This window comes from Terrapene carolina, unplaced genomic scaffold (assembly GCF_002925995.2).
Source record: "Terrapene carolina triunguis isolate 2854851 unplaced genomic scaffold, T_m_triunguis-2.0 Scaffold130, whole genome shotgun sequence".
NCBI classification, from domain to species: domain Eukaryota; kingdom Metazoa; phylum Chordata; order Testudines; family Emydidae; genus Terrapene; species Terrapene triunguis.
Window position 1 is genome coordinate 34,633,480 of NW_020664481.1, and position 21,401 is coordinate 34,654,880.

General features: G+C 41.2%; 1 protein-coding gene across 1 annotated transcript in view; it reads right to left on the minus strand.

The window, feature by feature from the left end:
• Nucleotides 1–15,823: 15,823 nt before the first annotated feature.
• LOC112106464 (uncharacterized protein F13E9.13, mitochondrial-like) overlaps nucleotides 15,824–21,401 on the minus strand; it is a 43,556-nt gene continuing 37,978 nt past the window's right edge. The window contains exon 7 of the mRNA XM_024199730.3: nucleotides 15,824–20,559. Coding sequence (XP_024055498.1) covers nucleotides 20,369–20,559 — 191 coding nt within the window. The 3' untranslated portion in view covers nucleotides 15,824–20,368. The remainder of the gene's footprint in view (nucleotides 20,560–21,401) is intronic.

The window sequence follows — 21,401 nt, forward strand, 5'->3', positions numbered from 1 at the left end:
CAGTCCCCGTTGGTGGACAGCCCCTAGGGCGTTGTTCTAACGAGCATGCTTTAGAACAGCCTTATATGCCAGGGTCAAGACTGGCACAGAACTTGTCTCAGAATCAAGGAGCCACATCTAATTCTTTTGTAAACCCCCTCCCCCTCCCCCACTTCAGCTGTGCCTGGTATCTGCTGGGCACAGCTAAGACTTTGGCACACCCAAAATGAAGTCTGAAAAATTTGGGGTCAAGCCTTGTTTGCAGGAAGAATCATAATTTAGGTGCCAATAGGACTCTGAGCCTAGGTATAAAATGAGTGCGCTAAAACAGTAATCTGGGTAGTAAGGCTGGATTGTATTTCTCCTCCTATAATAAATCTGCATTGTACGTGTATATTAAAGCCAGTCCCTTGATGCATCCAGTTTCAGTGATAAAAACTTGGTGAGAGGGGCAAAAGTTATTGGGCAGGGATTGATATGCTTGCTGGTTGTCCTTGATTGGCAACAATGCTACATTTTCTCCTGAACTATAAGAGGTGCCTTTGTGATTTGGGAGCGTGAAGAAATTCAGTACTTGACAGATTTATATAGTAGGAATATGCTAATGTCCTTTGACCCGCTTAAGAATAAATACAACCTACCAAATTGTCATTTTTATGGGTATTTACAACTGAGGCACTTTGTAAACCTAAGAACTAATATTCCCCAAAGGAAATCTGTACTCTAGAATCTTGATAAATTATTGAAAATACAAGCCACTACTAACCCTGCAATCTCTCTCTTCTATATTTCCTGGTTTTAGTTACATAGGAATTGTCACAGTGGACTGGACTGCTGGTCTATTTAATCAGCTATCCTCTCCCAGCTATGGCTAGTGTTTGACACTTCAGAGGAAGGGAGAATCCCATATTGCACCCAGCTAATAGATCAATGCGAACAGTATTCTTTCCTGAACTTGGCAGGTGACCAGCATCTGCCTTGAATTACTCACATCATTGTCCTAGCTCGCATATTGCTAGTGTAGAAATGTTACACTTCTACCTCGATATAACACTACCCGATATAACACGAATTCGGATATAACGTGGTAAAGCAGCGCTCCTGCGGGGCGGGGCTGCGCATTCCGGTGGATCAAAGCAAGTTCAATATAACGCGGTTTCACCTATAACGCAGTAAGATTTTTTGGCTCCGGAGGAGAGCGTTATATCGAGGTAGAGGTGTACTAATGGTCAAAGAATTCTCCAGTCCTGTTTTGAAATTCAGCTGCAGCATCTGCCCCCGTGAATTGCACAGGTTGACTATGGTATGAACAAGAGTTTCCCTTTGTGGGTTCTTAATTTACTGCCCTTTACAGGCCAAATGGCCCAAGGAACCTCCACTTGACTACTACACCTCAGTCCCACTCTGTCCCATCCACCCACATGCCATGCATCACACTGAAACAAAACTAGAATTTAATCCTTAGATCTCTGCCAAACAGTTCTCTATGCTGATAGTCTCTGCCTCCTTATCTACCTGGGATTTCCTAAGAAAGGTTGAAGAGAAGACAAGCGGGTACCTTTGTGCCTTTGAAAATCTCCCCCTACAAGCTGAAAGGGTGGTTATATCCCTACCCTATTTGGGGTGCGGCTAGAGGTTATCAGAAAGGGTTCAAAGGAGAAAACAGAACTCTCGGACTGGGTTCTGAGCTTGATAAAGGTTCATATAGAAACCAGGGATGGATTTAAACATGGTCACCCTTAACAAAGAGTTTATCCTTGCATTTTGGCAGCAGTGTAATGTCCTGCTGCCTTGTCATATGGACACACTATAGCATAGTCAGAGAGAAGGGTCAGCACACATCCTTCTCTTTTGGAACCTCAGTCATGAAGCCAATACCTCCCAGAACAACATCTAGAAACCATAAGTCAAATGTTATTTCCCACCAGATGCTTCCCTTATTTTTTTTCTTTATTAGCGATTAGCCAGAAACAAAATCAAGATCCTCTCACCCACTGAACTTTCAGGCAGTTTGGATCCCAGACAAAGCCTGTGATAGAGAGGTAGGAGCTGGCACTCTGATCACTCTGGCACTAATTGGCTCCCCCAGAGAAGTCTGATTGGGAATGAAAGATAATTAATTCGCTCATCAGAATGGCAGGCTGAGGGAGTTAAAGGATTGATTAGCCCATCAGCTGAGGACTGATCAAAAAGGCACAGGAAGGACTTATAAAGCAGAGGAAGAGGGATAGTTGAGTATGCAGTCAGAGAGGTCTCCAGGAAGGGAGAAATCTTCTCCTCTTGGGCCTTAGGAAAAGGGCTGAGGATAGAAGGGATGTTGTACATAGTATTGCTGAACAAAACTGTAGGAGGGAGCATAAATAAAAAGCACAACCTGGATAGCCAACCAGGAGGGTCTGAGCAGGTTTCTATAGTGCAAGAAGGCAGAAGGGCCCATCTCTATTCTTCACTTCACTTCTAAATGCATCTGCTTTTCTATTTATTTTTATGCATCTGGTGCAAAGAGTCTTTTGTCTATCACAAGAATGTCTTTATTAAGTCAGTTTCTACCCTTGTAGTATTCCTAGTTCCGCTGCATAGTATGCTTTAGTCTATGTGTATATACAAGGCAGGGGTGAGAGGCAAAGGGAAAGAACAGGAAGCTGGGATAAAGCTAAACTATAAGAGGGTACTTTTGGGGGTGGGGAAATCTTTCCCTCTGCCTAACATTAACACAGACTCCATCTGGAGACATGGCCAATCACCGAGCCTCTTTGCCTCAGTTTCCCCATTTGTAACATGGGAATGGTAATACTTATCATGCCTATCTCAGACCTCATAGGGGTGTGGTTGTGGGGATGAATTAGATGTTGTTTGTGATGCACTAGAATGGTGCTAATTATACCCCACAGTGCCACACAAACCTGTTGTTATCTCACTACGCACAGCAAGCTGATTAGCACACACAAATGGGGGGAAGGGAGGTTGCATTCACAATTTTTAAACTGTTGGTTAAGGATTGAGAGATTGTAAACAATGGGCCACTGAATTTGACCCACTGAGTATGCTAACGAAGGGGATTCTGCACCCTTCTGAATTTTCCTCAGTCTAACATTTTGCGTATGCCCTTGATTTTGTTTTTGCAAGGTTGGATGCTGGTTTCAAAAACAATGAAATCCTTTCAACAGAACACATCGTTCGGAGCAGGAACACACGATAATCTAGCATCCCAATCAAGTGAATGGCATCTCTGTCCCATTCATTTCAATGGGAGTTTTGTCCTTTGGGAAAAAAGAAATCCTGTGAAATGCAGTGGCTCGCTGCCCATAGGCTCGACTTTGTGGAACTATGCATTTTTCCCCCCCACAGAATTTGTGGGGAGAGGAGGGGGAAGGTTAAGTGGAGAAGGGTGGGGACTCATCTCAGCCGAAAGCAGCAAAGTCACTTTTTTGATGGCTTGAACACAAAACCAAGTCTGAATAAAACAAATCCATTTTTAATCATACCAAAACGATTCCCCTCACACATCTCTGCCCATCTAGAGAGGTTCCACAAAGAGAGCCTCACACTCCCCACAGCTTTACCAGCACTTCTGCAACTTCAAATTGTAAGCAAATAAACGGAGGTTGGGTCGCCCGAGGTGAAAGGTTATCAAATTTGTACGGAGGAACATGTGTTTCCAGTTAGCTTCCTGGTTAAAGGAGGAAAAGATTTTATCCTTTACTCTCTAACGTTTTGCTGGAGACCCTTCTGCTCTGGCCTGTGCTTCAGCTGCTACCTCTGTTTTCTGTACGTGATGCAGATTGTACATAGGATGAAAGGCAGTGACAACTGTTCACTGAATGTGAGTAAAGCATAGGGGAGGAAGGAAGTCACCTATAATGAGGACTGGGATATTTCAATGACCCAAAGGCATCAATCTAAAATAGCATATAGAGGAGAGGAGTGGTAGCACTGTCAGCTGAAGAATAATCTGAGATAAGTATTTAATAGCTCTGTCTGGGCTAGAACAAGTGAGTGTCTGAAAGTTGCTTGTTGAGAGAAGAAGTCAGGAATATGAATGGGGCAAAGTGACAATGTTTTCAAGCTTGTATTGACTGAGCATAGATTTATCAATAGAAGATTCTGAACTATTCATCATGTTGGAGCGACATGATTGAGGTGGTTAGACCCAATATGTGTCCCTTTTTTCAATTAACTTTTTTGGTAAATGAGTTTTCTCCCCAAGGTAAACGTTTCAAAGGGTCAAATCAGCCCTCTAATTGGGAGAGGGAAAGGGGGCTGAGATTGGGAAAATTCCATAAGGTTCAATGTGCAGAATTTCCTGTAAGACATTGGGTAGATCCAGGGTAGCCATGAGAGGATGAGATCCCCCATACACATCTGCAGAGACAGGGGCTGTCTGCAGTAACAGCTGTTCTTAACCATAGCTCCAGTGGGTCTCCTTCCCCCAGGCACAATGTCTCCTGTAGATGCAAGGCAGCTATTGGGTACGTTTCCCTGCAGTGCTTCAATAACACCTGTGGAGGGGACCCAGAGAAACATAAACACTCCAAACCAGATTTCTGCACTGGGCTCTGCAGGGACAATGCAATGCAGCATGGATTGTCCTCTGCTCCCTCCCCCAACCCCAGTGGAGAAGAATCGATGTTACAGAGACATGAGAGACCTAGCTGCAAGAAGACATCCCAGTCCAATGATTTGCCCTTTTCAAATCATCAGCAATACTAGTCTAAGAAACCTCTGTGCACAATCATCATGAATGCAAGGAAACAATTCAGATAGGAGACAGCTCAGCTGCAAGAACATAAGAGCTGTTATACTGGGTCAGACAATGGTCTATCTTGACCAGAATCCCGTCTCCAACAGGGGGAGTGCACAGAACAGGGAAATCATGTAGTGATACACCTGTCTTTCACTTCTCATTTCTGGTAGTCATTGGTTTAGTGTCACCCCAAGCATGGAGTTGCATCCCTGACCATCTTGGCAAATAGCCAAGGATGGACCTATCCTCCAGGAACTTATCCAGTTCTCTTTCTAACCCAGTTATACTTTTGGCCAACACAACATCACATGGCAATGAGCTCCACAGGTTAGCTGTGTGCTGAGTGAAAATGTACTGCCTATTAATTTAGTCAGGTGATCCCTGGTTTTTGTATCGTGGGAAAGGGTAAATAACACTTCTCTGTTCACTTTTTTCCCCACACCATTCATGATTTTATTGACCTCTATCACATCCGCCATGAGTCGTCTCTTTTCTAAGCTGAACATCTCTAATTTTTTTTTTAGTCTCGCCTCATGTGGAAGCCATTCCATAGCGGTCATCATCCTTGTTGCTCTTCTCTGAACCTTTTCTAGTTCCACTATATGCTTTTTGAGATGGGGCGTCCAGAACTGGACACAATAGTAGCCCTCCATTAATGTATATAGTGGCAATATGATATTTTCTGTCTGTTTTCTATTTCTTTTGGCTTTTCTTAATAGTCCCTAACATACTGTTAGTCTTTTTGACTGCTGAGGTGTATTTAGCAGAAGCTTTCATAGAACTATCCACAGTGACACTAAGATCTTTCTTGGGTGGTAACAGCTAATAGAGAATTCATGACTGTATATGTATAGTTGGGAATATTTTTTCCCCAATGTGCATTATTTTACACTTACAAAGGTTTAATTTCATCTGGCATTTTGTTGCCCAGTCATCCAGTTTTGTGTAATCCTTCTGTAAATCCTCTCAGTTTGCTTTGGACTTCACTATCTTGAATCATTTTGTTTCATCTGCAAACTTTGCCTCTACACAGTTCACCCCCTTTTCCAGATCATTAATGAATATGTTGAATAACACAGGTCTTAGTACAGATCCTTGAGGGACCCGCTGTTCACCACTCTCCATTGTGAAAACTGACCATTTATTCCTACCCTTTGTTTCCTATCTTTTAGCCAGTTACTGATTCATGAGAGGCTCTTCCCTTTTATCCCATGACTACTTACTTGGCTTAAGAGCATTTGGGGATAGACCTTGTCAAGGCTTTCTGAAAGTCTAAGTACACTATATCCACTGGATCACCCTTGTCCATATGCTTGTTGACGCCTGTGATGGGTTGGACCCCACTTCTGGGATGCCTCCTGATGCACTGGGATTTCACTGAGCCTCCCTTGCTCTATCAGCCTGGGCTCCCTCTCCCTGCTTTGCTGAATTAGGCTCTCCAGCCTTGTGTAGCACGCACACACACACACACACACACACACACACACGTAGGGCCACACCCCGCTGCAGACACAGACTGGAGTTAGCTCTGTGTGAGAGGACTCCCCCAGCACTCAAGTGCACACCCCTTTTGGGAGATAAACCCAAAATAATACAGTCTTGAGCTGTATAGAAAAATCTGCACAGCGCAAGCTCACAAAAATCCACTCTCTTCTTCATGTGAGGAGAGGTATGCACACTTCTTGCCCCCTGCAGTTAGAAATTACATAAACTGGGTCATATTATAAACAAGCAATAAGTTTATTAACTACAAAAGGTGAATTTTAAGTGAATATAAGATATAACAGACAGAACAAAGCAGATTACTGACCAAATAAAACCGAATACGCAAACTAAGCTCAATATACTTAAGAAATAGGTTACAAATGTTATTTTAGGCAGGTTGCAAAGTTTCTGTGGTTCAGAGTTCCAGTTATGTTCCTTTTCAGCTGGACCCGTCTCAGTCTGGACTCCCCCTTTGCCTTCCCTTCAGGTGGCTTTTGCAGTCTCTCTTCTTGGGCAGATAGCCATGGAGAGGAGGAGTCCCATTTGCCTTCCTCCCCACCCTTAAATAGGATTTACATAAGGCGGGAATCCTTTTTTTTCCCTCCCAGACTTGACTTCCCTTCTCTTCCAGTGGAAAGTTACAAGAAGCCCCAGGTAATGTTTAGTATCAGGTGACAAGACCCATGTCTCTGCAGGGCTGTGGCAGCACTGCTCACAGGCTGTCTCCAGCATCCACAGGAAGACTATGCTCTTTCACAGTCCATTGTCTCTGCTAATGTCCCATTAGCCCTGTCCTGCTTTTCCATTGTTATACCTGAAGCATTGGTTGGGGGTGACACCCAAAGTAACACATTTGAAATACAGATACATAGTTAATATTCCTAACTTAAGATACAGAAATGATACAGGCATACAGATTGGATAATCGCATTCAGTAAATCATAACCTTTCCAATGATATCTCATATGAGCCATCTTGCATAAAGTATATCTCAGTTGTCATTCATTTCATAAGCATATTTTCATAAGGAATATGAAATGTAATGTAACAACACCCTCAAAGAATTCTAATAGTTTGGTGAAGCATGATTTCTCTTTATAAAAGCCATGTTGACTCTTCGCCAACAAATCATGTTTATCTAGGTGTCTGATAAGTCTATTTTTTACTACAGTTTCAACCAATTTGCCCGATACCAAAATTAGGCTCATCGGCCTGCAATTGCCAGGATCTTCTCTAGACCCTTTTTTACAAATCAATGTTATGTTATCTACTGTCCAGTTACCTGGTACAAGAGGCTGATTTCAGTGATATGTTAGGTACTATAGTTAGTAGTTTGGCAATTTCATATTTGAGTTCCTTCAGAACTCTTGGGTGAATACCATGTGGTCATGGTGATTTAGTACTGTTTAGTTTATCAATTTGTTCTAAAACCTCTACTATTGATACATAACCTCTGTTGTCTAGTGGCCCCACTGCCTGTTTGTCAGCCTTACTGCTTCTGATGTACTTAAAACAAAATTTTAGTTAGGTTTTGTGTTTTTAGCAAGTTGCTTCTCAAATTCTTTCTTGGCCCTCTCTTATTATACATTTACATTCTACTTACCAGAGTTTGTAAATCTCCCTATTTTCCTCATTAGGTTTGGACTTCCAAATTTTAAAGGATTCCTTTGTGCCTCTAATGGCCTCCGTTACTCTGCTGTTTAACCACAGTGACATTCTTTTGGTACTCTGTCTTTTTTTTTTTAAATTATTATTTGGAGTATACATTTAGTCTGAGCCTCAATTATGGTGTTTAAAGAAGTCTCCAGGCAACTTGCAGGCATTTCACCCTTATGACTGCTCTTTTTAATTTCTGTCTAACTAGTGTCCTCATTCTTGTGTGGTTCCCTTTTTAAAAATTAAATGTTACTATGGGATTTTTTTTTTTTGGTATTTCCCCCTCTACATTATGGTCACTATTACCAAGCGGTTCAGCTAGAGTTACCTCTTAAGTGGAGTACAGGATCTGGTCTATGATTAAATCTAGAATTGCCTCGCCCTTTGTGGGTTCCAAAAGAAGCTGCCCCAAGAAGCAGTCATGTATGGTGTCTAGAAATTTTATCTCTGCATCATGTCCTGAAGTGACATTTATCCAGTCAATATAAGTATAGTTGAAATCATCCATGATTGTTATGTTTTGTAGCCTTTCTAACCTCCCTTAGCATTTCACAATCATGGTCACCATCCTGGTCAAGTGATTGGTAATATATTTCTACTGCTCTGCTCTTTTTACGTAAACATAGAATTTCCATCCATAGAGAGTCTATGGCATAGTTTGATTCATTTAAGATTTTCACCTCATACTATTTTTTTTAAACATATAGTGCTACTTCTGCACTAGTATGGCCTACTTTGCCATTCCTATATATTTTGTACCCCGGTATTACTGTGCCCCATTGATTATCATCATTCCACTAAGTTTTCACAGTGCCTATTATATCAATATCCTCATTTAATGCCAGGCATTCTAGTTAGAATATAGACTTCTAGCACTTGTATATAAGCACTTACACATTTTCTCAATATTTAGTTACTTGCCTTCATGTATTATGTTTAAATGGGATTCTTTTACATTTGACTGTTCCTCATTAGCTCCTACCTGTACTTTATATCCTAGTATAGAGGATAGGAAAGAAGTTGGTAGAGTTCCTCCTTTACTAAATTCATCCCTATTAGATGCCTCTGGCCAAACCGTGTGCTCCTCTGCATCTGTCAGCTTTCCCACAGACCTTAGTTAAAAAAAAAAAAAAAAAAAAATCTACACTCTTTTTAGTGTTACATGCCAGTAGTTTGGGTCCATTTTGGTTAAGGTGGAGCCCATCCCTCCTGTATAGGCTCCTTCTTTCCCCAAAGATTCCTCAGTTCCTAATAAACCTAAATCCCTTCTCCCTAACCATCATCTCATCCACTTATTTATCTGTCTTCCTGGCCTTGCATGTGAACTTGAAGCATTTCAGAGAATGCTACAATGGAGGTCCTGGACTTCTTACCTAGCAGCCTAAATCTGGCTCCAGGACCCCTCTCCTACCTTTCCCTAGGTCATTTGTACTTACATGTACCAAGACCACCAGCTCCTCTCCAACACTACCTGTAAGGCTACCTAGATGTTTTGTGAGATCTGTAACCGTCACACCCTACAAGCAATTGACCATTCAGTTCTCCCAGTCACCACAAACCCAACTAATAATGGGGATTCTAATAATTGAATCCCCCACTATTATTGCCTGTCTCTTGCCAATAACTGGTCTCTGGCCCTGGATGGATATCCACAATGCGAGAAAAATATCATGACAGCATCTGGAAGGTGGGTCCCAACTATTGGACTGTTTCCCTCTGCTCCAGCTTGATGTTCTCCTGCCATGAGACTTTCATTCTCCTTAACAGCACAGGGGTTGTTAGACAGGTGGTAGGACTGCTCTACTATGACCCTACAAGATTCCTCTATGTACCTCTGTCTCTCTTGGCTTCTCCAGTTCAGCCACTCTGGCCTCATTAGCCCGAAATGTCTCTGAAGGCTGTGAGTTGCTTGCACTGCACACACACCCCCCACCTGCCCATGAGGCAGGTAATCATACATGTTGCATTCAATGCAATAAACTGGATACCTCTCCAGGGGGAGGGAACTCCAGTTATTAGGAAGAGACAGGTATTAGTAATGGGCGATTCAATCATTAGAAACAGATAGCTGGGTTTGCCATGACCGGGAGAACTGCATGGTGACTTGCCTGCCTGGTGCAAAGGTTGCAGATCTCTCGAGACATCTAGATAGACTTATGTGTAGTGCTGGGGAGAAGCTGGTGGTCATGGTACATGTAGGTACCAATGACATAGGGAAGGATAGGAGAGAGGTCCTGGAGGCCATATTTAGATTGCTAGGTAAGAGTTTGAAGTCCAGGACCTTTATGGTAGCATTCTCTGAAATGGTTCCAGTTCCGTGTGCAGGGCCAGGTAGACAGGCAGAACTGCAGGGTCTCAATGTGTGGATGAGACAATAGTGTAGGGAGGAGGGGTTTAGATTAGGAACTGGGGAAACTTTTGGGAAAGTGGGAGCCTATACAAGAAGGATGGGCGCCATCTAAACCAGAATGGAACCAAAATCCTGGCACTTAAAATTAAAAAGGTTGTAGAGCAGTTTTTAAACGAGGGGCTGGGGGGAAACCAACAGGTGTGCAGAGACATCCCTTAGAGGAGGATCTACTAATGGAGATTCTCTATGTCCTAGTAAGGAGGAGAGGATGGAAGATGATAAAATACAGGTAGGATCTGGTGAGAAAGAGTCAAATGAAAAAAGTCCCACTCAATTACATCATATAATGGCAGACAGCTGAAAAGTGACAAGTTTTTAAACATGCTTATATACCAATGCTAGAAGTCTAAATAATAAGATGGGTGAACTAGAGTGCCTCATATTAAATGAGGATATTGATATAATAGGTTACAGACTACAGTTAGTAGTTCTGCAATTATTATGCCTATGATTTAAATCAGCTTCTGTACCAAATGACTGGAGGATAGCTAATGTGATGCCAACTTTTAAAAAAGGGCTCCAGAGGTGATCATGGCAATTACAGGCCAGTAAACCTGACTTCAGTACCAGACAAACTGGTTGAAACGACAGTAAAGAACAAAATTGTCAGACACATAGATGAACATAATTTGTTGGGGAAGAGTCAACATGTTTTTTGTAAAGGGAAATCATGCCTCACCAATCTGCTAGAATTCTTTGAGGGGGCCAACAAGGGGGATCTAGTGGATATAGTGTACTTAGATTTTCAGAATGCTTTTGACAAGGTCCTTCACCAAAGGCTCTTAAGCAAAGTAAGCTGTCATGGGATAAGAGGAAAGGTCCTCTCATGGATTGGTAACTGGTTAAAAGATAGGAAACAAAGGGTAGGAATAAATGGTCAGTTTTCAGAATGGAGAGGTAAATAGTGGTATCCCCCAGGGGTCTGTACTGGGACCAGTCCTATTCAACATATTCATAAATGATCTGGAAAAAGGGGCAAACAGTGAGGTGGTAAAATTTGCAGACGATACAAAACTACTCAAGATAGTTAAGTCTCAGGCAGACTGCGAAGAGCTACAAAAGGATTTCTCAAAACTGGGTGACTGGGCAACAAAATGGCAGATGAAATTCAAATGTTGATAAATGCAAAGTAATGCACATTGGAAAACATAATCCCAACTATACATATAATACGATGGGGTTTAAATTAACTGTTATCACTCAAGAAAGATCTTGGAGTCATTGTGGATAATTCTCTCAAAACATCCACTCAATGTGCAGCGGCAGTCAAAAAAGCGAACAGAATGTTGGGAAACATTAAGAAAGGGATAGATAAGATGAAAAAAATATCATATTGCCTCTATATAAATCCATGGTAGGCCCACATCTTGAATACTGCGTGCAGATGTGGTCGCCCCATCTCAAAAAAGATACATTGGAATTGGAAAAGGTCAGAAAAGGGCAACAAAAATGATTGGGGTATGCAATGGCTGCCATATGAGAACAGATTAATAAAACTGGGACTTTTCAGCTTGGAAATGAGACGACTAAGGGGGGATATGATTGAGGTCTATAAAATCATGACTGGTGTGGAGAAAGTAAATAAGGAAGCGTTATTTACTCCTCATGACACCTAGTTCTTGTGTTACCAAATGAAATTAATAGGCAGCAGGTTTAAAAAAAACAAAAGGAAGTATTTCTTCATGCAACGAAGAGTCAACCTGTGGAACTCTTTGCCAGAGGATGTTGTGAAGGCCCAGACTATAACAGGGTTCAAAAAAGAACTAGATAAGTTCATGGAGGATAGTCCATCAATGGCTATTAGCCTGGATGGGCAGGGATGGTGTCCCTAGTCTCTGCTTGCCAGAAGCTGGGCATGAGCTGCAGGGAATGGATCATTTGATGATTACCTGTTCATTCCCTCTGGGGCACTTGGCATTGGCCACTGTCAGAAGACAGGATACTGGGCTAGATGGACCTTTGGTCTGACCCAGTATGACGGTTCTTATGTTCTTACCTCTACAGATTTAATGAGGATTAGTCAAAATTTGTACATTGTGTGACAATGTTCCTCCTTGGCCTTGGTGGGTCCTGCGCTTATAGGCGGATTTGCTTGCATCAGAGATTCACGGCAGCCCTCAGTTTGGCCACTTTTGCTAGTGGTGCAAACCTGCCATCCACTCAGCTAACCTCAACACTGGCCAACATGGGGGAAATGGAGAACAATCCCCACAGTCTCTATGTCTCACCTAGTGGGTCGGGGACAGGCCAGATCCCTTCCCAATTTAGACCTTCCCTTCTGGCATTTCTCACAGACCAGGTCAACTCCTCCTGTGTCCAATCAGGAGTTGGGGGGATAGGGGGGAATCTGGGCCCACCCTCTACACTGGGTTCCAGCCCAGGGCCCTGTGGATAGCAGCTGTCTACAATATCCCCTGTATCAGCTGCGTGACAGCAACAACTCCCTGGGCTACTTCCCCATGGCCTTCCCCAGGACCTTCTTTATCCTCACCACAGGATCTTCCTCCTGAAGCCAGATCATGCTTGAACTCTTCACTCCTCCAGCAGCACACCTTCTCACTCCTTGCACACACACACCCCTACTAACTCATGGGAGATCCTTTTTAAACCAGGTGTCCTGATTAGCCTGCCTGCCATAATTGATTCTAGAAAGTTCTTAATTGGCTCCAGGTGTCTTGATTAGCTTGCCTGTCTTAATTGGTTCTAGCAGGTTCCTGATTGCTCTAGGGCAGCCCCTGCTCTGGTCACCCAGGGAACAGAAAATTGTTCATCCCGTGGCCAGTATATTTGCCTTCGACCACACTCCTGTACCCCAGTGGTCTGGGTCTGTCACAATTGATTTAACTACAGAAAGTAAGTACTATTAACCAATTTTGTAAGTTTCACAATTGCAATGCTTATAGTGTCACATCAACTCCTTGAACCCCATTTACATTAGTTGCCCAATTTTCCCCAGTAGCCACCTAAATTATAGGTGATATTGAACTTCTATGCATGGGCCCTTACCTGCACAAACAGGTAATTGTGTACCTATTATCTGCTCACAAGCAAATGTGAGATTTGTGTGTGAAATCCAGGTGATTACAGGGCTGTGTATAGTTGAAGCCAGATTTTCACATGTTCTCTTTGTCTAAAGTTTCTTCAAACAGTTTGGCTCATTATTTGTGTCCATTCTATGCTCAGAAGAAAGTGCAGTATCTATGCAAGAACAAATCCAACAAGAAAGAGGCCACTGACATTTTAAAAGGGCAAATCGAAGACAATCAACACACAACAAAATGCTCCAGTGTAGGCTGAGGTAGTACTTTAGGATACTATAATGAAGCTAACAAGTACTGTAATGTTTTAATGTAAATTAACACAAGATAATCTCTTCACATATTTAAGTGATGCACTTCAAATTAATTAATACATATTTAATATAAGTCTTCTTGAACAGCTGTTATTCACTTCTAGAGTTTCTACACATAACACTGGCTGCTTTGTTCTACAGTAAAGTTATTCATGCTCTGCAGTACTCTGCAAACTTGTGTAAAATTGAGCATTCTTCCCAAAAGACACAGCCTTCCTGATAACTTAATATTTTTACATTAAATATTCAAGCATTTTCTAAACAAAAAGGTCAAATTCTATTTACAGCATCTGTGTGCAACAGACAAGCAGATGCTTAATGTTGCTAGACAAATACTTTCAGCAGAAAGAATGATAAAGAATTGGCGATCAATCACCCTCTCTGGCTTTAAAATTAGCTTTTCTTTGACAAGGGTCCCTAAATCCTGCAGTTACATTTTTATATAATAATTTAGGGCCAAATTATGGCCTTGGTCCTCTTTTAAGAACCGTACACTGGGGTGTGGAGCTGTAGTATCATTGAGTGGAAATTCTCTGTCTGAGACATTCAGTGCATATTCGGAGCATTGCACAAACTCACTAGAAGGTTTCTCTCTTACAAGGTTACGATGTTCCTGATGTTATTTCATTTTAGACCTTATAGACATTACCAAAACGTGCAGATTCCTTGGTTCCTAAGAATAGCTATTGCAGAACTAGGGCATGTTGTGTTCCTCACTTAGTTCACAGCAATGGGATGAAACACATTGAGCCTGATTCTCCTCTCACTTAACCCCCCCCCCCCTTAATCTTGTAACTCATTGATGTCATTAGAGTTACTCTTGACTAACATGGTATAAGTGAGTAGAAAATCAGGCCAAGTAATTTTATTTTTTCTTTGTTTCTAGTAACACTACAGTAACACATTAGATTTTCACCTTCACAGTAATTAATGTGACTTTTAGCAACTGTAATCAGTGTCTTTAAAAACAATCATCGCTGCACAGTCATTATCAATGTATTTGTTGCACTTTCCGATTGACTGCTTTAAAATGTTTCCAACACTAGATTGATTAGTAGCTGGTGCTCTTTGTTCACATGCTAGTCTTTCTAGTTGCATCATTTTCTTAACAATGAATTTCAAAGTTGGTGATAATTCCACTAGAAAATGTGTGACACTACAAGAAGAACTTCATCTACTGTGCAATCAGGTATGAAAATATATGCAAGTTGTGAATTGTTTGAAACCTCCCCAGAAACACACAGGTGGGGAAAAAAATCATTATTAACTTTAAAATATGGAAATCAGTTGTTTTTACTGAATTCTAAACACACTGCTTTTTAATTTTATACAGCATGTGCCTTTGTAAACAGGACAAGTACTATATAATATGGGTCTCATAATTTAGTATTAAGGACTTACAAAAATAAACAAAGTGAACATCCTGGCTAGCATATAGATTTATATGTTACAATATGTAGAGTGTAAATGGATGAAAAATAATGTAACATATGAAGGACCCCATGCTTCCCAATACTTCTGCACACAGCCTGTGCATGCAGACTCTGTTTGGGGGCTGGGGATGTATGAAAAGGTAAGAGTATCATCTTTAGGACATTGTCTACTCTTCCCTGCAGATGTTCTGTAGTTCTGGAGGGAATAGACCAGCCAGTCCCACCAAATCGCAGGGGAAGGAGTGCAAATTACTGCAGACACAGAAATTTGTAACCATACACACATGCTTCTGAAGCATCTGTGCTTTCTACAGACCACAGTAAGTCAGAGGACTCAACAGCCTTTGATGGAACCATGGGACAGACAGGTAAGTCCAGGGAGAAGGAACCATGGGAGAAGGCTTAAGTTGAGTTTCACGCTGTGTTTTTTGGAATTACCTGTATCTTTACAAAACAAAACCTCTGGGAGATGATGTTTTTGCTCTACAATGAGTGTGCTGCTTTTGTTTGGAGACAGATGGAGACTCCACCAGCTTACAAAGGGTTTACACATTTATCCTTTGATATACACAACATCATTTACATTAGCATTAATGGAAGCTACGCACAGATGACACAGTTGTCAAGAGACAGATCCCAGTGGACAGATTTCACTCACAGTCCCGAAGAATGAAAACACACATACATTCATGACACTTCAGATTCTGGGTTTTATCCCCTTTAGAGCCAAATGATCAAAAATGAAAGAGTAAAATCTCTCAAAATAGAATCAGAACTTGTCATTTTTTATTTACATTTGACTGTTTTTTCACAAGATAGTTCATGAAGTAAAAAACATTTCCAACCCAACCCAATGACTCTGCAAAATACAATATAGATAATTATAAACATAGTATCGTGCACAATTTCTTCTCTTTCATTTGGGTGCTCATATAAAAACACCTCTCTGAAATGTATCCATGTAGAACATGTCTGGGTCCACACCATTTTCACTAAAACATCACACAAGATTTTCACATTATGAACCCAAATTACAAAAAAGATTTTTTAAAAATCTTTTAGCACTTCTATCATTCTCTGATTTTACATAAGCACACAATGACTTCTAGATTTTTTTTGGCTAAGGAAAATCATTTGTATATGTGATAATTTTAGTTTTAAGAGATGGTTGAATCTATCCAATATTGTTTTCTATGATGACAAATTCTTTGTGAAAAATGAAAATCTGTATTTACCCCTCAGTACTACAAGAAAGGCTTCCATCATAATTACCCCTGTGTGTATTAGGAAGGATCTTGGCAGTCTGCAATATCACTAATACTAATCATGAGAGGTGCAGAGCTGTATTAACTGGTCTGGAAACAGCATTAAATCTTCTTTTCAAATGTTTTTTATTAAAATATTTTGTCAAAATTTCAAAAAAAAATTCCAGAAGCTCTATTTAAAATATATTTAAATATTTACACTTACTCTTAATTAAGTAAGTGAATCCATTTCCCAGGTTTTTTTTTTTAAATTTTGGTGGTGGTACAGCATTTTCAAGTCAGCCTGATGCTGTAATGGCAGTAGACTGTACCACCTACAACTATCTGAAACCTCAGGAAGTACTAATGGCTTCAGACAGATGAACTCCTCGGGAGGATATTGGGACCTCCAATGGAGGAAATGCCATCGACAGGGAGAAGAGTTATTAAATCAAGATTAAGCAACGGCAACCACAAAGGGAAGGCAATAGGAAACCACCCCCTGTATTTTCTCGCATGAGACCAATCATGGCAGAACAAAGGCAACATGATCCATGTGTGGCACTGGATGGTGAGATACCTCCCATGCCAAAAGGCTCATCAAATTATCCTGGGGAGGAGATTCCAGCCATCAAGAGTACCAGCTGCAGGTAAGATGGTGCTGTACCAAATCCTTTGGGAAGTACAGTACCTGATGTTTGCACCAAGGAAAAGAATAACTTGAACCTTCGTAAAAGAATTATCAGAACAGGAAGATGGATTGTGAGGAGTATGTATGAAGGGAACTTTGCCAATGTGATCAAAGATGTAAGATAGATATATATGGAATCTGAGCTGTGATGGAATGGTAGAGGTCATTTCGTGATGATGGATGGGTATGTGGTGTACACTCATGTTCCGAGAAAGTGAGAGAAAAGGGGTTGCATTTATTTTATTTAAGGAGACACCAAAGTGTGCGCTTGGATATAATCCAATCAGCGATACAATCATTACAATTCGCCTTCAAGCAAAGTCAGTTAAAGCGTTGATCATACAGGGTTTATGCCTCTATGCAGCTGACGAGCGAACAATTTATGGCATTCTATGAATGATTTGAAGAGACACTTATTAAAACACCAAGTGAAGACCTCACCCTTGTAATTGGAGATCTGAACACGAAAGTTGGAGCTGTAAGCTCTTAAAGAAATAAAGGGAAACAATGGTCTGGGTTTACAATATGAGAGGAAGATGTTTAGTTGAAGTCTGTTACTGTAATCATCTGGTCATTACAAACACTATCTCCACCCAACATCCTATATGTTTACATATATGGAGGTCACCTGATGGTGTGACAAAGAACCAGATCAACTATGTAATGATACAGGGACACTGGAGATAAAGTGTCCAAGGGACAAAGACGTCCCTGAGTGCAGACTGTGGGTCAGACCATCAACTGTTACCCTCAAAGATAAAATTAAAATATAAAAAGATAAGACGTTTGGCAGGTCTGCTGTGTCTGCACTTGTCCCAAATCAACGAAAACTACATGTAAAGAACAGGTCTGAGTCACTATCAGAGGTGAAAGAGAAGAACAACCCAAATGAATTTTGGGATAAAATGAAAACTATCATGCTTGATGCTGCCAAAGCACACATTCCAAAAAGCCAGTGTCGGACCGCACCATAATTAACAGAGAAGGTGACTGAGCTGCCGAAATGACTATGCAGAGTGGGAGTGGCTTGGAGACTGAAGAATGCAGGACAGAAAATACACTGTAAGGAACTGAGCAGACAGGTTGAAAGGCAGACTAGAGGAGACAAGAGCAAATACATTAGAGCAAAATGTGAGGAACTTGAGAATTAAAATAATAAAACAAAAGGTATGTTCACAGTGGTCAGACATTTTAGTAAGAAGTTTTCCCTGCAACCAAGCATAATAAAAGATTGTGATGGCAGTGTTTTTTATTGAAGGTGGTGATTTCAAACAGAGAGATATTACCGTGCCAACCTCTATGCCTCATCAGAGCCACTTACAATACAGGATGACAGAAAAGAGAGTACAGACCCAGAGCCATCAATCCTGAGCGAGGAAGCGGTGCGTGCTTTTATGAAAATGAAGCCTGGGAAAGCACCAGGGGTAGATAATGTGCCAGCAGAATTGCTAAAAGTGATTGGTGATGGTGGTATTGATCTCATGTGGAAAATTTGCAACAATGCATGAATGACTAGAAATTGACTGGATGATTGGACAAAGGGAATTTTTCTGCTCTTACCGAAGAAAGGAAATATAACAGTACAGTGACTATCGTACCATCTCCCTGATATAGCATGCAAGTAAAGTGTTCCTCTGTATAATTCAGGACGGCACGAAGCAAATGACAGAAGTAGAACTACCATCACCACAAGTTGATTTCAGAGAGGGACGAGGCACATATGATCAAACTGTGAATATCCAGCAATCCATTGATTAGGCGTTTCTCTGGCTACGCCAAAGCATTTGATATCATCCATCATAACACCCTCTGGAAGATACTGGCAGACATGGGGATTCCAAAGCATCTAACTGAATTCATCACAAGTCTCCACCGTCAACAGATCATGGTGCAAACAGCAGTAGGTTTTCCACTGGCACATGGGAGACAAGGGAGCATTCTGTCCCCAAGTCTTTTTAACATGTATGCAGAATTTATTCTGAGACAAGCCCTGAAAGTTTTGATAAAGTGGAAGGAACTCAGAAATGTTTTTTGTTGCAACCATCAATGGAATTCAACAAATGTTGGAGTCTGTTAAAAACTGTTAATGAGAAATATGGACTACTCCTGAAAGGGGCAAAAATAAAAATGCATATATCTTGACACTATCAATAACATCAGGATGCAAGTGGACATCAAGATTAATGGTCAAGCTGTAGAGGTAGTAGATTAATTTAATTACCTGGGATCATACATATTCCAACCAAGAAGGCTATTCTAGAGAAGTCGGAAGAAGACTAGGGATGGCTTGTTCAGCCATGGCCTCCTTTATAAAAGTGTGGAAAAACCATGGCCTCTCAAAACATACAAAGGTTCAACTGGTGAAAAGTTTAATTTTTTTCCATAGCGACTTATGGAGGTGAATCTTAGGGAACTAATGTGGATGACTAGAAGAAAACTGAAGCCTTTGAAATGGGGTGCTGGCATAGACTCTTATGTTTGAAATATTATTGGAGGAAAAGAGGACTCTCTGCTCTCGGAAATCAACAGGCACAAACTTATGTAGTTTGCTCACATTAGCCATAGAGATGGAAATAATCTTGAGAAAGTTATCATGGAAGGAGTTCATGATGGGTCATCATAGTAAAGGACCAGCAAGGAGATAAATAGATGGGGTGCCACTCATAACTGGGAGAGGCAGCTGCTGAGTGTCTGAAGTTAGTGATGGATCAAGACTTCCAAAAATTCTGCTATGATGTCATCAGTATTCAGACATGAATAAATGGACTTTACTAACTTATAGCATTTTTACTGTATTTTTTGAGTTTGATTATTATTTTATTAGATGAAACTGCTTTACAAAAACTCATTCATTATGTCCTACAACATTTTTTAAAATAGGTATTATCCCGATTTTACAGATGGAGAAACTGAGGCACACAGAGGCTAACTGACCTGCCCAATTTACAATTCTGGTGGCTGCAATCTTAGGGTGTCCTATTATATTCCATGCATAAAACAAAACTCAGCTAATTCTTAAGCTGAACAAATTCTTTACCTGTCGTAAAGAATATATTCCTGAAAATTTCTAAGAGATAATTTAGTATTGGAACATGGGAGTAGAGAGCTGCAGAAATGTGCCTACAAATGAAACTGAGAACAACTGTTTTCTTTAAAATGCCCCCTGATTTATTGGCTAGCCATGGAGAAGATTCCCCTCCCCCATTTAATATTGTATTAACCAATTCCAATTCCCATGCAACTCCCATGAATGCTAATGGAGGTTACTTGTGCATGGTACTGTATATTATATTGGATGTGTACGGTAACCCCACAGAAGTTCTGCTGTGGCCAGATTTTATTCTGCACAAACACAATACTATATGATGATAAATTCATTCTCTCAGTTTACCTATATGATCCATAAATTTCTTTACTCGGTCAGGATCAACACTATTTGCCCAATAACCTTCTTTCTTGAAATATGAACCAATTATTAAAGCATTTGCATCCAGGTAGCTCCTTGCATTCTCCAGCGTCACTCCAGACCCAATCAGCACTGGAATCTTCACAGCATGTTCAACTTCTAAGGTGAAGAAAGCCACGTATGTAAATCCAACATTAGGATTAAGCCTGCTATAGAATCATGCTCCCTTCTCCCACCCTTAAAATTATAGAGACAAAATTAACCAGCCTTGACTTATCCAATTTCCAACTGATACTTTGCTAAAAAATGATACTGACTATCAGCAACACATGGTCTTGGTTTCTCTGGTAAAGAATTACATGGCTTGTCTATTGAAACCACTTGTAATGACTGCTAACAAAAGAAGAAGAGCTCTGTGTAAGCTTTTGAGCTTGTCTCTCTCACCAACTGAGAATAAATAAAAGCTATTACCTCACCCACCTTGTCTCTCTAATATTCTGCGACCAACATGGCTACAACAAAACTGCATACTAACAAAATTGCATTTGTTTTGTATAGCACTATTCAAGCAAAGGAAACAGAGTTGGGGGTCACATGAGACCACCATTGGCCATGCATCACACGGCAGTTTCAGTGCTGAGGAAGAGGCAAAGCCTGGGACTGAAATAATTAATGGCCACTCTTGTGACCCCCACTCCACCTGGGGCAATGAGTGAATCCACTGGCCTCACTTGCACTAGCCCTTTCTTCTCCTGCCCCCACAAACCAGGCTGCACAAAGATGCCCAAGAAGTAAGGTTGCCAACCCTCCCGGTTTTGCCGGGAGTCTACTGAATTCACGCTCTCTCTCCTGGAGGTTACTGCAGCCAAACTGGGAGATTTTAAGCGCTGACAGTCTGGCGACGCAGCTGGGCTAAGGCAGGCTCCCTACCTGCCTTGGCTCCACACCACTCCCGGAAGCGGCCGGCACATCCCTCTGGCTCCTAGGGAGGAGATCGGGGG